This window comes from Argiope bruennichi, chromosome X1 (genome assembly GCF_947563725.1).
Source record: "Argiope bruennichi chromosome X1, qqArgBrue1.1, whole genome shotgun sequence".
NCBI lineage: Eukaryota > Metazoa > Arthropoda > Arachnida > Araneae > Araneidae > Argiope > Argiope bruennichi.
In genome coordinates this window covers 83,853,160-83,866,398 of record NC_079162.1, presented here as the reverse complement: position 1 = coordinate 83,866,398, position 13,239 = coordinate 83,853,160, and the positions used below count along the sequence as shown (strand labels likewise).

The following is a 13,239-nucleotide window of genomic DNA, read 5'->3' as shown; positions in this document are numbered from 1 at the left end:
TAATTGTTTCTTTTTTATCAGGTAATGTCCCTCTTCCTTATGATAAGTTTAGTTCAAATAAATCAGCTTATCTCCACTTCTCTAATCGTGCATATGGTTACTACTTTAAGTAGTTTTTGTGTTAAATTTAGTGCAAGAATTTTTTTTTTTATATTTAAATGTGTGGAACAACTGAAAACAAATTATTCAAGAAATGATTTGGATTCTAAAATTCTAAAAACAACGTTTTTTATAAAATAATTATTTTAGTTAATGAAACAAATCTCTTTGAAATTTATGGATTATTTAAGAGATGTTTTTTTTTTTTTTTTTTTTTTTTTTTCTTTCAAACTTTTTATCAAACAACTGAATGCCTTGATAAACAGTACAACACTTTTGTTATGAGCATCTCAAGTGTAAACAACAAGTAGGAAATTTCTGTATGTAGAGTTATTTTTTCGGTTCTAGATCGTCATTTTTCTGTTACCTTTTCGTAGATTACAGCTACTGGAATTTAGATATATTTATTATATACATAGTGAGTTAAAACATATGAAAATTCATTTTGATGAGATTACAAATTTATTTATTTGCTACTTGGGTTTTTTGAAAACTAGAGTTATGCAATGATGTTGGAGATATTTAGTATGCTGTGCCTTCTTAAAAGCATTTAACGATTGATTGTGAAATATTGGAAAGATTCAAAAGCCTTACACAAATTTTCATTCAGTTTTTGAAGATAACTGATTGCCTTTCTGCATAATGAGTATGATCTTTTAATTTATTATTGTTGGAAGTTTTCTATAAATTTAACTAAAACCAACTTTCTTTTTGAAATTATTTAAATTTCTTTTAATTTAATAATTTAGTAATTTCATGCAGATTTTTTTTTCAGATTCATTATCTTTATGCTTTATATTTTTCTAATGGCATTCAAGTAACCAAATATGTGTTTTTTTTTATTAACTCCCAAATTATTTTGAAACATTAATTTTGTTTCATATCAGTAACAGATCCTACCAATAAAAATATCTTCATTTTTTAGGTCGCTCGCATATGGCTTTCGTTAGACATGTGAATAATGAAGGAGATGGAGATCCATTCTATGAAATAATTGGTGTTGTCACTTTAGAAGATGTTATTGAAGAAATATTACAATCCGAAATAATCGATGAAACTGATGTTTTAAGTATGTTGCTGCTTCTTACTACGTTTTATATTTTTTTATCAGTTTTAATTTAGCACATATCTGCACGAATAAGCTTTTATGAGTAAAATATCATTTCAAATATGCTATTTTTTACAATTTGCTTATTATGAATAAATAAATAAAATTATTACAGATTTGTACTATTTTGTCATTAATATATGCTGTTCAGTTGTAAATATGTTAAAACTTTCCATTATTTGCTGCATTCTTTGGGTTGGGAGTGTCATTTTTGCTTAAATTTTTTGTAAGACAGCAGCAAGCCAGCGAACTTCTATCTGAATTTGATTACTTTGCTCTTAACGAATTTGCTTGCAGACATCCCTTGTTTTTCCTTAAATCGGATTAAATTTGTACTGCAGCGTGATTTCAAGCGAAGAATTTTGTACCTTAACCTATCCATTTATTGTTATTTTTTTTAATTTAAAAAACTAAACCTTTGTGGGCATTATCTGTTCAACAATGTCCCTTAGGTACATCCCATTTAAACCGCTTAAGAATATTATACACGATGCAGTCCAATAAAATATTTTATCTTGAATATACTCTCAAAAATTATCAGCAAAATTTTTTATGGTTTAGTTCTAATTAATTTCAGAATTTATAAGTTAAGAATTCTTTAAACCATTATATCGTTTATACGTTATAATAATTATATTGTTACTTTTGAAAGGTTGACAAAGTAAATAATTATTTAAAAATAATTTTTAAAGAAATAATAAAAAAAAGACTAAATAGTTATTAAAAAATATTTTTTTTATTAAAAGCTATTTTATATCCATTAATATATCGTTGTTTATTGAAATAACTTCTTTGTATATGTCACTTTATAACAGATTTCAAATGGATTTTGTCACTCATAAATATATTCTAAAAATGGTGTTAGGAATATTGGAAATTTTACAGATTTTGTAATTATTTATTATTCTCTGTAACTAAAATATATAAACATTTATTACAGCTGACAATCGTAAGAAGCAAAGAAGGAAAGAAGCTCAAATCAAGCAAGATTTTTCAGATTTTGCAAAACTAGGCAGTGGTCAACAAGGGACAAATATAATATCACCTCAGCTTGCTTTAGCTACATATCAGTTCCTTTCAACATGTAATGCTTATTTTCCATTCCTGCTTTTATTTTGTTGCTCTAGATTTATATGGCATGCTTTTAGTTTATTAATGTTATAATTAGAATGACATTTTACCATAAATACAATTTGATATTTCATTTAATTAAACATACTTTTATAAACATAAATTTAACAGGTGATCTATTTGAACAGATGTGAAACATTGAATTAAATATTCATTTGCTATGCAGGCGGTGTAAAAATGATTCCATTCCAATAAAATCTGAAAATCGCCTAAGCTGATTATGCATAAATTTAACAAATAAATACTTTTTGCATTCTTTATTCTGTGTACGGTTTAAGGATAAAAACATCCTTTGAAACCTTTTAAAATTTGAAGTGATAAAGAATGATTATTTTCCTAAGGTTCATGTAAAATCATGTCAACTTAATTATACTATGCTGTCAAAAAGTTCAATCATTACTAAAATTTGCTTTTTTTAATTCCTTCTTTTTGGAAAAAAAAAATTTATGAACTTTTTTTTTTTTTTTTCATTCTTTAGAAGAAAATTTCGGATTAATTTAGAATTTCTGAAATTTAGTCTAAGATTGATAAAAAAAAAATTAAAGTGAAGAGCAGAATCGTGTTGGTGACTAATTTGATTCCCCCCTATAATTGCATTTTAGTGTGAAAGTACATTTTTCAATTAGATACAGGGCTTTAGAAATATACTTTGAAATCTGTACATTTTTCATGCTGACTATTTTATTTATTAAGATATGTTTTAAATTCCTAAGGCCATCTGCAAGCATTTTTTTTTTAAACTTTGGACCTGAATTATATTGTTCAACCTATTTATTTTATTTGTAATTATGACAATAACAGTTTGAGCATTCATGTATTAATGTTTGAAAATCCTGTTCTAAGCTTGACATGAAAAATTAATGCTCACTTTAAACAGATTAATTTAAATTTAATTGCGAGAAATAATCATGCTTAAATTTTTTGGTTTAAAATTATCTGAAAAAACGAATAAATTTCTACATAATATCAGAAACGATTCTCACTGATGTCAACATTTGTTTTCATATTTTCTAATGTTATATGTGTTTTTGACTGGTGGTATATGAACTTGTGATATTCTGTATTAAAACTTGAAGCAGTCATTAAAATATTTTTATTGTAATCTAGAGCATATTTCACCCATTTTTGTCGTTTTTATAGAAAAATTGGTGTGCAACTCCTAATAATTTTTACAAAAACCATGCATGCAGTATAAAAATGCATATCTTGCTAATGAAATATCTTGCATTCTGTATTGCAGGATTATCATACTAAAACATTATATGTGTTGGAATTGCCGAGTTTGGCAGTTAACGCATCATTCCGTTTTATGTGAGGTGCGACTAGGGTGTGTTGTACATTTGATGGGCATCATAGTATAATGCTTTATTATCATTAATTTTAAATAAAGTGCATAAAACTAATACATTTCTTATGAAATATTAAAAAAAATTTCTTCTGGTTCACAGATTTTTCCTGAACGTAAATATGCTTTTTAGTAGGTTTTTTATATGCTTTACTTAGTAGGTTCTAAATTGACTGGCATAATTATTTTTTTTTAATACGGACAGAATGCTAGATAAGATCAATTACTAAAACTAATATTAAACTGATCATCAAATAATTATGTATGTTTAGTTAATTAAAGCTTTGGTTAGAAGAAAAAATTTTTTTCACTAGACTAGATTTCATCAAATATTAAATATAAATATTTTTACCTTTTTTTGTTTGTAACGTTCATGATATTAATGTTACAAATTTTTATGTTTTTTAAAAATTTATTTATTTTCAGCTGTGGAGCCTTTCCGCAACATTTACCTGTCTGAAACCGTTTTAAAACGTCTCATGACTCAAAACATATTTTTTAAAACGAAGCAAAATAAAGATGGTTATAATGCACCTTGTAGCACTCTGTATCAAGCTGGAAAACCAGCCGATTACTTTATCCTGATTTTGGAAGGTCGTTGTCGTGTAACTGTTTGTAAGGAAAACCTTGTTTTTGAAACTGGACCTTTCAGCTATTTTGGAATACCAGCAATCACAGTTAATACAACTTCAGGTTAGTTTGTCGTCGTTTTTTTATTATTATTATTATTATTATTATTATTATTATTTTTATTTATTTCCTGTCTTACGGTTTTTCCTTTCATACTCTTCTTTATATAAAAATATTATTTCCAATTGGCATCCTGTATGATTGTTATTTCTTATATCCTATTCAAAACTTGCAAATGATTTCATATAATTATATGAAATGAATTAAAACTTTGAATCTGTTTCTCAACAGCATATTGTAAAATTTTTTTTGAATATGTGAGGTTTTAATTAATGTATTAAATTAATCCATCATGCTTTTGTATCAAATATTGCTGAAATTTATTGATGAAAATATCAGTTTTTCTGTTGTCTTAAATAGCAAAGCAGTATAGTTTTGTTTTATTAATATATATATATATATGTCAGCGTGGAAAAGTATCTTAGGTAGTATGTTGAAGTTAATAATACAGAACAATTAAAAATATTGTTTTTCGCTGCAGAACAATGATAATGATTTTTTTCATTACTCCTGTTTTTTCTGTATTCAGATACTTCTGTACCAAAAAAATATTCTGCTCTCTAGTATTTACATTTTTACCCTTTTGTATGAATTTTCAAGTTATGTTTCTCTAAATCTCATCTTGTATATTGCAACGCTTCTGTATCTATTTTAATTCAGTCTTGTTTAACTTTTTATTAACATTAGTGCATTAAACATTGGTTCCTCAAAAGTTAATCTCTTTAATAGTTTTTTAATTTTTATAAGATTTTTTTTGCAACATAGTTTTTGTTGTTTGAAAATAATATGCTTTGTCATGTAGCATTCTAAATTATGTAATTTCTTTTATATATCATTATTATCAGTTATTTTAAGACGAATTTTTTCGTACGGTGCGAATAATAATTATCTTAAGAATATTGTTTTCGTCCGACATTTGAAAATAAATTGCTAATATTTCAGTCTGTTTGCTGAAGGAACATTACCTTTTCAATGTTATAAAAATATCAGTTGTTTTTCTCTTTTTAAAGAACATATGCATTAAAGAACCAACTTGATTTTGAGTAAATGTGTTTTGTTCTTCGTTAAGTTGCCAATAAATAGTTTTCCTTTAAACTGGAAAGGTTTTAGAATTCATGTAATGTTCAAGCCCTAAACTCATATTTATTTCTCTTCACTTATATTTTATTTTAGTTTAGTTTTATATTAATGATTTCCTATTTCATATATTTCGTGTTTACAAGACACTGCTATAAATTTTGTCAAGTCGTCAAATTTTCTTATGTTACTGGACTGCTAATTTTTTATTTCTTTTAGAAATGCTTGATGAATGTGTGAAATATTCGTAATGAAACCTTTTATTGGAAAAGAATCGACATATCATGACGAAGAATATTATATAATATTAACAAACTATTGTTTCCTTTTAAAGGCAATTTGTAAATAAAATGTACATAATTGCAGTAACATAATTGAAAATTTACACTGTTATTAGTAAAAGAATACATAAATACATCTAATAATTTGTGTTGTTATTGGAGCAATGCATAGAATCTCCTAAATATTTTTCAACCCTACGTTTCTCAAGGTCTATTCATCTTCTTTGCATCTTTAATTACTTGTTCAAGAAGATAGGGTGTTTTTTTTTTTTTTGTCCGTGATTTAATTTTTAAAAATCGAGATATATTTCATAATTGAATCTTAATTGGAATTCACTGGCTGTTAGTCTTTGAAAAGGTATCCATTTAATTGGGTTTATTAGGAAAGTACTTTTAAGTGTCCAAAATTATTACATGTGACAAGCATTGCACAGTAATCGGAATTTCTATATTACGATTTCTTAAAGTGAGTGAATGGGAATTACACTTTTAAAAAAAATGGAGTTATTGAATATGTGCTTAGTGTCAATCAATTATAAATTTAATTTGGTAACATGGCGTGATACTTTTCGTTTAATAGGTTCTTTTGCCAATTTATATTTTATAATTAACATTTTTATATTTGATTATGTTTTTAACATTTTCAAGAGAATACCGTAAAATATCCGTTTTAAACAGCATTTATATGAATTGTTATTTTGACGCGTTTTTTTCTCTCCTTAAGATAGTGACTGAATTCGTAATATTTAATTTTTCTCGGACTATTCTCCAATAAAAGTAACTGAATATTCTTGTTTAATAACCTGTAAATAAAAAGTGCAGATATTTTTCTGAAAATTAATTTAGAAAGTAATGCATTTCATGTATAAATATTATAATCTTGAAACCATTTGAAGAATTTGTATTGAAATCTTATTATTTTTACACATTCAAATTGTTTTGTGTGGTCTCTAGTTTTTAAGAAAGAAAATTATTCTGTACTGAATACCTCTTTTTATTTTATTCAGGTGACACATCTTCTCAAAGTCATATGCAAAGTCTTAGCAGCATATCTATTAGTCCTGAAAATCCAGTATCAAAAACATTCATTCCAGATTACACTGTTGTAACCATTTCGGAAACACTTTACATGAAGATTCATTGGGCTGTATATCTTGCAGCTTATCGAGCAACTCTAATGGAACGTCATCATAAACTAGACCCAGATAGTGAAGAAATATTTAATAACAACTGGGAGCAGGATCTCCAGTTTTCGTCATCTGGTTCCTTGAATCATATGCAGCCAGATGCTATTGCAATAACTACAACTTCCTCTCAAAGCAACGCTAAAAGAAGTGGACATAGCCCTATTATGAATAGAGCTCCGAATGCTAATGATCCCAAAAGACGTGCAAGTGTTGAAGTTGGATGCATCAACCGTTGCCCTGATGTAATCGTTGCAGATGGAATTTTAAAAAATCAAATAAGTAGGGAGTCGTTAGTCAAAACTGGCCTTCATTCTAATGTTTCTGAAATACCTATGATTGATTTGCCCCATAACTTGAACAGTGTTGCAGAGGATGAAAACTGTGATTCTGTTGAAGTAGTTGTTAGTAAAAAATTAAAAGATGGCATCGCTGGCAAAAAGAAAAATTCTGTCAACGGAACAGCTGAGCAAACGAATGAAAGAACCAGGCTATTGTATCCATCTGAAGCTTAAAATTAATGTTCCAGTTCACATGTTAAAAATATATTTAAGTACTATTTTGGCAAAATATGCATTACCCGATAAGGAAAATTTTAGGAATTTATAAAAATCCTTTACCTTAAAGTTTCTAATGTTATCATCTAGTTTAAGTATGCTGAAACTGTGAAAACATTTTTCAAATTATTTTTGATTATGATATGTCGTTATGTAAATCATACTTTTATGAAAGTCGATAGGCATTGCGCTAGATTAATAGCATTAATTTTAAAACTTTATTGAATAAGGTGCTGATAAATTTCTTGTTGAAGCTTTTATTTATTATTGTTATGCTGTAATATTATTTTGTTATTGTTATTATGCTAATGCTTGCATTTATTCTACAAATTTACATTTTAAGAATTTAATCTTTTGTGTATTAAAATTATTTTTCTCTTCTTAAAATAACATGGGTAGCATGAAAATAGTCTTTGTTATGTATAAAAACAACGAAGATAATTCTTTATTATTTCTGTCATACTTGAAAACACTTTTAACCTTATATAGTTATAGGTAAATTTTGAGAATGCTAAATTATTTTTTTCAATAGATCATAAAGACTTTTTAAAAATACTCTTTTGTTTTACGCTTTAATATTTTTTAAAAAGTTATCTACGAAATGACTGAATTATAAAATTAAATAGATAAAGTAGAAGCTGAAAAAATTAATGTACAAAAAATAAGAGGAGGAAATTTTACTGGAAAGAGCTAATGATTTTTTAACAATATTTATGTTCAAAACGCTTTCAATTTTTACCTAATTTTGTATTAATTGCTTTGAATAAAAAACGAATCATCGTAATTATTTTTTATGCTATTTTTAAAGAATGGCGATCAATACTAATTTTGAGGAAAAGTTCGAATAAATTTCTTTATTAATTGTGAAATGTCCATATGCTTTAAATCGAAATTTGAGTAGCTCCTAATTAGTTTTGATATCAATATGCTCTCATATAACAGAAATCTTAACTTTTTGTAGTTTAAGAGGCAGTGCATTAGTCTCATAATTACTCTTGATTGGTCAAAAAGAGAAAGGCATATTTTTTCTACAAGAAAGTTGGATTTTAAAATTAGTTTGAGGAACTAGTTTTTAGAATTAATAAATTATCAAGAAATTCAGTATATTTTCGAATTAATAGCGTGTTAAATTATATTAACATAGAAGATATGTGAATGCTTTTTTTTCTGAATTCCCCGTCTTTTAAAATGTTTGTGAAAGATGTATTATCCGGTTATGTTTAGGGGGGGGGGTCTATAAGAATGTGATTTTTGTCCTTGTCTACAAAAAATATTGTAATTTATTATTTCGCATTAATGTACTTTATACCCTCTTGGTAAGCTTTTAATATCTGATATATTTTACAAATAATGAATCAAAATCTTAGTGTTTTTATATCTTCTCATTTACCACTATATAATAATAGCATGTTCTTCATAGTCATGCATAGCATTTATGGCGGAATGTTCTCAATGTGGAATGTACTGTAGAGAGAAGTACGTTTTTATTTGAGTTATAAAGTCTGTGACTATGCTACATAACAGGATTAGTTTTACTAAACAACTATTTTAAATGTGAATGACTAAATAATAGAAATTATTTTATGAAATTTATTGTGCAAGATTCAGGTTGTTCAGTTTGAACTGTATCAAATTGTACTTATCTCAATCTAGGTCACTAATATTACAAATATAGAAGGAAATAGATTACTTGTAAAAATGCAAAGTAGTCCTCTCATAAACAAAATATACTTAGGTGCCTTCACTTTATGTGTCAATTATAAATCATGTTGGATACAGAAAGAACTGTCTCATGAAAATGTAATTTGTAGGAAGTGCATTTCATATTGGAAACATTTTAGTTTATAGAGCTTTTTATCATACGTTATATTTAGAAATTCACCAATTTGAAACATGTCAAATCAAAACTTCCATTTTACATAGTAATTTCAGGCATCATTATGTAAATAAGTGTATCATAACATTTCTGTAAAAATAAAATATATATTTGTGTGAATTTAGAATTTGAAAGAGGTTATTAAAAATAATTCTCTTTGTCAATGGGTTTTAGTACCTGTACTGTGATATATTAGTATTTCATTGCGTGTGTCATTATGCAAATTATTTTTCATATCTCTGTATGTATAATTTAAGGATGTGTTGTATTTGAATTTTACTTTTTCATTGTATAATGTTCTTATGTCATTGTACTTAGTGGTATTTCTTTCGAAGGTGATTAAGAAATAGTTGCATTTAAAATACATTTTTTGTGTATGTAGTACTTTTACTTTAGATAATGTATGATGCTATTTATATTTTTTACTGTTAATGTTTCTATGATTAATTTTTAAGAAAATGGCAAAATTTTATAATTAGCTTAAAGCATAGTTCTTTAAATTTGAAAAGGTAGATATAAAATAGTTTAGTTTCAATTCTTTTTTATATAAGTTTATTTGTATGTATAATTCTTTGCTTATTAATTATATTATGAATAGTATGTAATATTGTTATTATAGCAAAATATTTTAGAGGGAAAATTATGGTGCCAAAAATTTTTATTCTAGGATTTGATATAGTACATTATAATGCAGTCGTGTTACATGATATTTTGTTGTTATTGCTTTAAGTCTGATTTTAAAATTTGTTTTTTTACATATGAAAGCATTTATACTAACATATATTGCGGATCTTTATAACGCTGATTAAAAGTGTTGAGGATTTTTCTTCTTCCTTTGCTTGTCTAATTTTTCCTTATGGTCATTCATGGATTGAGAATTTTTTTCATTTTTTAATCTTATATTCTCAAGTAATTTGTCATCTCTTTCTATCTTAAAAATACATTGAATTAATTCTGTGAAATTTTAAATAGGTAATATTATGGACTCTAATATTGATATTACATTAAGGATGTTACATAATAAAGTTTATTTTGAATTAAACCTTGTAATGTTAAAATGATATCACTGCTTTCATTTTTATTAGTATCTTTGGAACCGATTTTCTGGTGTGATTACCGAATCCCCCCTTGTATTCTTGTAAAGGAAGGTTCCGAAAAATTTAACTGAAATAGAGAAATGATAAAAGTAAATTATTTTATTTCTTTGTCATCAGGTTATTGTTCTAAAAAAAGTTGCAGAAAAATGCCTATGAAGTTGTATGCAGTTTTATGCATTTTTAAAATGTATATGCAGTTTTAAATTTTCCGAACTGCTGTACTTTGACAACATATTTAGATAAATAAATTCGTTTAAAAAAATGCATAGAAAATCTTAAAGGAATTTTTCACAAAATAATAATAGTCATATGATATAGATTCTTCTTCCCATTTACGTTCTTGCTATTCTTTTGCATGTACTGATATGAGATAGTTTCTAAATACTACAATTTCTATTTTTGAATTTAAATTTAGCAATAAATTTTTGTTAATTATAAATTATTCTCTTTCTAATATTCTAAAAAAATTATTAGTAGTTTTTAAGATGATAGCACAACTTAAATTTTCTGCTACCATCATGTTGAATGTCCACCTAATGAGTGGCGAAGAATGTCTCAATTTAGGTTAGAAAATTTGAATTAGAAGACATACTATAGAAATATTTTTCAAGAAATAAATCGGATCAGATCATATATAAAATGTATTCATCTCTTTAGCACTTAGAGGGGAAAGTGATGTGATAATGTAGTGTTGTAAGAAATAACTTTTAAAGAATTGTGTGATATTTATGCACAGTTTAAAAACTATTTCATACATTGTGGGACCTGAGATAAATCTTTTCTGAAGAAGATAGCTTTTTGGCAATTCTTTTAATTAGTTTGTTGCAAGAAATAATTTTAAGCTATTTGCATTTTTTTTTTTATTACCGCAGTGTAATCACTATTTTTTAGATTGAGTTTTAAAGTAGCCCTTTAGATTTAATCTCCCCTTTGATGTGTTTTGGTATATTTTTAAATTATGTTTTGTATTAATGCAACTGTTAATTATAAATCCTTAAACAACATTTTTCTAAACTTTAAATTGCATAAGAATAGTATTTTTTTTTTATTGTACGTAATTTCGAAATGCAATCGAGTAGTGCTTTAAGTATTAATTTTTTTATTCCTAATATCTTCACTATTTACAATCTAATGAAATATACAAGTTATATTTTCTCAGTAAAATGTACTAACCACATAACATATGTATAATTCCTATGATATATAGACTAAAAATTTAGTGTTGTAAAAAGTAAGAAAAAAAACTGATTCTTGTATCCTTCCTCAATTCATATTATTCTTAATTAATATATTTTCCTATATTTTTAAGATGAATTCTTAATTCAGTTACTATTCTTCCTTTATGTTTTTCATATGTTATTTTTTATTTGATATTTGTAATAGGAATATGTTTTATTGGTGTGGTATTGAGGGTGTGTATTTTCCCCTGGTATTTTGTGTTTAATTCATCTTTTGTTGTATTCATTAGTCATTGTTGTATTTTTTCATTTTTATGGATAAAGATTTTTTGTGATTCATTTCAAGTATTCCTCCTTTCAGTCGGAAAAACATAAAAGTTATTGTATATATAAAGTTTTGAATATTTGTATCACCTTCATTTATTTCATTTGTATTTCGTTTCTCTTATATTTTATTTCTTATCATATTATTTGTTTATTTATTAGTTGTGGTTAAATATCTGATATGCATCCTAAAGCTTTGCATAAGATTAAAGCTGAAGAATGTTTGCCGTTTATTGTACCTCTATTTCTGTCATGTAAGTTTTTAAGAGGTTTTTGAAAAGTGCCATTATTAGCAATCATATAAATGATCATTTTCAAACAATTTTCACTGAGTGATAATTGAAATGAGCTAGCTGTTCATAGTTCAGCTTGGATAACTTGATTGCCTCTTCTTAAGTGATGGTTATCTACATATTGTGTAGTTCATGGTAAGATCGTAAGGTAGAGTGGATCAATAAATTTCAAGAACGTGTAGCGAGTAAAGAAGATAGCGAGATAAGAAGTTCACTTTATTTTCTTAAGAATAATTTGTATTTTGAAATGCGAGATCTAAGTAGTTGGGTAACTTGTGTTTTTATTTTTGCTATTTCTGAAAACATTTATTTTGTTAACGGTTTTATCAGTAATGAATGTAAATTATTTATTATTGAATAAAAGGTACTGATAAATATTTCTTTTCACATTTCATTTCACATTTTTTATTTTATTTTGTCTATACCATTTATAATTTGCATGGTTTACAAAGTATTCATTGCCAACTGCTTTAAGTAAACATATAATGCATTTGTTTTAATAGATACATTTTACTGTGAACAGATATTTGATTATTTCGTTCTTGCTATTTTGTTACCAAATACCTAGAAATCGCAGGTGTATTGAGCTTATTAACTGCAAATAAACTGCTATGTTGAATTTTAAACTTGAGAACAGAAAATAAACATTTTTTCAACTACGGTTCGTGGGCCTTCCGTTTTAGCTAGCATTAATTGCATCTAATCGTAATAATTCTTTTATTTATTTTGGATTATTTAAATGGTAGAATCATCGAGCAATGCTTTATTTTTTTATACTCTATCTGTAAATGATATAGAAAAAAATAGTGAAAATTTTATAATTTAAAATATTAACATTAATCTTTTGCTTTTTGTAAGTTTAATTAAAGAAAAGTAGAGCTTTAAAAGTATTAATTTATGTGAATGCGAAATACTTTTTATTTATGAATTAGCTTTTTAATAATTTATGTGAATAAATATAAAATTAGACCAAAAAATTTTACAATTTTTTTCATCGGT

At 25.8% G+C, this 13,239-nt stretch overlaps 1 protein-coding gene across 2 annotated transcripts in view; it reads left to right on the top strand.

Moving 5' to 3' along the window:
* The window catches only part of LOC129958407 (unextended protein-like), a 70,365-nt gene extending 57,748 nt beyond the window's left edge, over nt 1-12,617 (top strand). For both annotated transcript variants that reach the window (XM_056070887.1, XM_056070886.1), the window contains 4 exons: nt 1,025-1,168; nt 2,148-2,291; nt 4,110-4,376; nt 6,739-12,617. In XM_056070887.1, the coding sequence (XP_055926862.1) occupies nt 1,025-1,168; nt 2,148-2,291; nt 4,110-4,376; nt 6,739-7,430 (1,247 nt within the window). In that variant the 3' untranslated portion in view covers nt 7,431-12,617. The remainder of the gene's footprint in view (nt 1-1,024; nt 1,169-2,147; nt 2,292-4,109; nt 4,377-6,738) is intronic.
* Nucleotides 12,618-13,239: the final 622 nt, after the last annotated feature.